Source organism: Hylaeus volcanicus, chromosome 7, assembly GCF_026283585.1.
Source record: "Hylaeus volcanicus isolate JK05 chromosome 7, UHH_iyHylVolc1.0_haploid, whole genome shotgun sequence".
In the NCBI taxonomy this organism is placed as follows: Eukaryota; Metazoa; Arthropoda; class Insecta; order Hymenoptera; family Colletidae; genus Hylaeus; species Hylaeus volcanicus.
Genome location: NC_071982.1, coordinates 10,861,876 through 10,864,713, shown reverse-complemented (window position 1 = coordinate 10,864,713; position 2,838 = coordinate 10,861,876). Strand labels below are relative to the sequence as shown.

General features: G+C 34.4%; 1 protein-coding gene across 4 annotated transcripts in view; it reads right to left on the bottom strand.

Annotated features, from left to right (window-relative positions):
* The window catches only part of LOC128879717 (arylsulfatase J-like), an 18,141-nt gene that overhangs the window by 6,491 nt on the left and 8,812 nt on the right, over positions 1-2,838 (bottom strand). For all 4 annotated transcript variants that reach the window (XR_008457685.1, XR_008457686.1, XR_008457684.1 and 1 more), the window contains 2 exons: positions 1,608-1,834; positions 514-775 (listed from right to left, as the gene is read on the bottom strand). Coding sequence is in view for 1 of the 4 variants with exons in the window: in XM_054129126.1 (XP_053985101.1) it covers positions 514-775; positions 1,608-1,834 (489 nt within the window). In the remaining 3 variants the exon portion in view is untranslated. The remainder of the gene's footprint in view (positions 1-513; positions 776-1,607; positions 1,835-2,838) is intronic.

The following is a 2,838-nucleotide window of genomic DNA, read 5'->3' as shown; positions in this document are numbered from 1 at the left end:
AAGTTAATTGCATGTTATGCAACACCCGAAATCATTTAACTTTCACTAAAAACAAAAACTATTCTTTCTATTCCCAACCGTTTAGGAGGTACAGCTTGTTCCATTTGCATGGGACACCCTGTATACAGGGTGGTCGAAAGGGTGTTTACCTTTACAAGTGTGTTTACCTTACTAGTCATGAAGCGTTTGAGCATCTTCTTCAAAAAAAAACATTTTTTGAAAATATCTCGAGATCTAATCATTTTTTTGCCATGGTACGCTAATCATTGTTTACGTAGAATGAACAGAAGAATCGTCCTGTATAAAACATAATATGCATTTCTATTTAAAGAAATGATGCAATTGTTAATTGCACATGCACTGCTGCATCTAAACAAAATTTTAAGGCCTACAGATGTAGTGCTCTTCGAACCATTTATCTTTCTCCATTGGCATTATTTCGTAAATGCAATAATAACGGAGTTATGACTTGCGTGGACCACTCTGTATTGTACGATCTTTTACATTGTATACCTGCAAGCTTCCTTCTATCAAAGTCTTCTATGTAGCCTAAGGTAGCATTCATTTCCTTCTCATCGCGAACTTCCATTATATCTTCGGAGTCAGTGGAATGGGCAGCGGCGTGTGCCAATTGGAGATAAAGTGGTTGTGTACGATCATGGTTCGCGATTATGTTTTCAGCCTTATCGGTGATAAGATCGGTTATGTATTGATAATCGTATTCCGCGGACAGTCTCCCAGGCACGTCGTAATGCAAATCGTGACCGGTGTAATTCTGTAAAGGAATATTAACTTTCTTCAAATTTATGTTCTTGTTTATGTGTTTCACGAATAGAAACATTAATATTTTTTCTAATAACAAATAAAACAATCACCCATCTATTCATATTCAATATAATTATAAGAAATGAAGTAGTAAAAATGAATACAGTTCAGTAAATCCGTTAATAAAAGTACTCAACATTAGCTAAATCAATGTGTTTCGAATGCACTGCAATTTGGAATTCAATTCGTGTCCATGTAAGAAAATTAGTTAAATAATAATTAATATAATAACTGTTACGCAATGTATTTATATATATATTAAGTATACATACTAATACATGAGCCGTACATTGCAAAAATCGATTAACTCCACTTTTTGAAAAATCTTATTTAAGTATCAAAGCACTTGGTAGAGTCATAACCTTTTATATTTATAATAACTAGACTGCGGATCTTTATGCATTTATAGGAAATTTGAATGTACAAGAAACTACAAAATCCAAACAATATGCAAAAATATATAAAAGATTGAAAGTAAAGTTCACGTTATAATATTTGCAGAATAAAATAAATTCCTATTTAGGTTCAATTTTTGTAGGCACGTTTGCGAAGATCTTATTTTGCATAAAGATCCGCAGTCTAATAATAACATTCCCGAATAATAAAGATTAACTCTATTAAACGACTAAATTTTTTTTGGCTTTCGAATAATAAATAATTTACTTTAGGGGCCACTTTCGTCCCATTTCTGAACATTTTGTTTTATATAGTTAATCGATTTGTGCAACGAACGGCTCGTATTATAATAACGAAAGCGTATCAAAGTAAAAAGGATAACTCACATTTTGAACAATGGTGTGATTAAAAAATGTAATATAACCATTATAGTAGCCGAAAAAGGTATCGAAGCCACGATACGCTGGCGTGTGATAGTCACTGTAATAACCAACGTGCCACTTTCCTACGAGATGACTAGTGTATCCCAATTTTCGTAGATATTCCGGGAGAAGAGTATTGTTTAAAGGTATTGCGCGAGGCTCGCCTGCCTTCAGCGGATAGCCTTGCATACCTAAAATCAAAAGATGAGTTTCAAACTAGGTATCTATCATATAAAGAAACATTGAAAATATTTTTTTTTATATCTCCAAGGTTATTTACAATTTGTCCATCAAAAAATATGGTGCAGTAGAACCTCTATTATCCAAATCAAATTCTCTATTAACCCTTTGCACTCGAAAGATGACTCTCAGTCACCATTAGGTTTCACGCAGCAAATTTGCACTCGCCATCAGAAAACTGGGGACACTTCTTCAAAACGTCATAAATATGGGACTTTCCAACCGATTTTCGTGAAACTTCGTCAGGAGTAGTTTTGTAGTGTCCTCTGGGTGTGTGCAAAGTTCCATTGGCGAGGCTTGATGCGAAGGGGTTAATTCACCGCCCATAAAGGGGGTGGTGCAGGGAAATGGCACCTTTGAAGGGTCCAGGCGTGACGGAAAGGATTGAAAAAATCAAAAACACCTTCTTTAAGTTTAATTTCTTTGGAGCCCGAAGTGTCGATAAAATGATTGTCGGCGAGGTAAAAGTGACCTTATTCTCAAATCTAGATAGCTTAGAATTCATGGCAATAGAATGCTAAGAAACATCTCGAGTTGCTGGTAGGTACCAGAAAAAAGGCCTCGAGTGCAAAGGGTTAACCGACCCTCTGTTACTCGGACCCTCCATCATTCGATATACATTCTTATATATTTTAAACTTAGGCGATCCATAAACGATATAGGATTCAACATTTGAGAGTGTAGAAATAGGGCTGATACTAGCCATAACTAGAACATAACTGTCGGTACAGAATTAAATCTGTTAATCCTTAAAATTTTAACCAAATTGTAGTTAAGTTTAATATTTGTGTGTTTTGTTTAATCCTAGAATGGAAAGGTCAATGTTTAATCTTTTAATGGAAAGATTGAGTAATTTTTACTCCTTTTCAAAATACCCAAATTTTACCTCCTTTTTTCATTAGTATGTAAAGTATCAAGGAATAAGGTACCAACATGGTTAAAAGTAACAATAAAT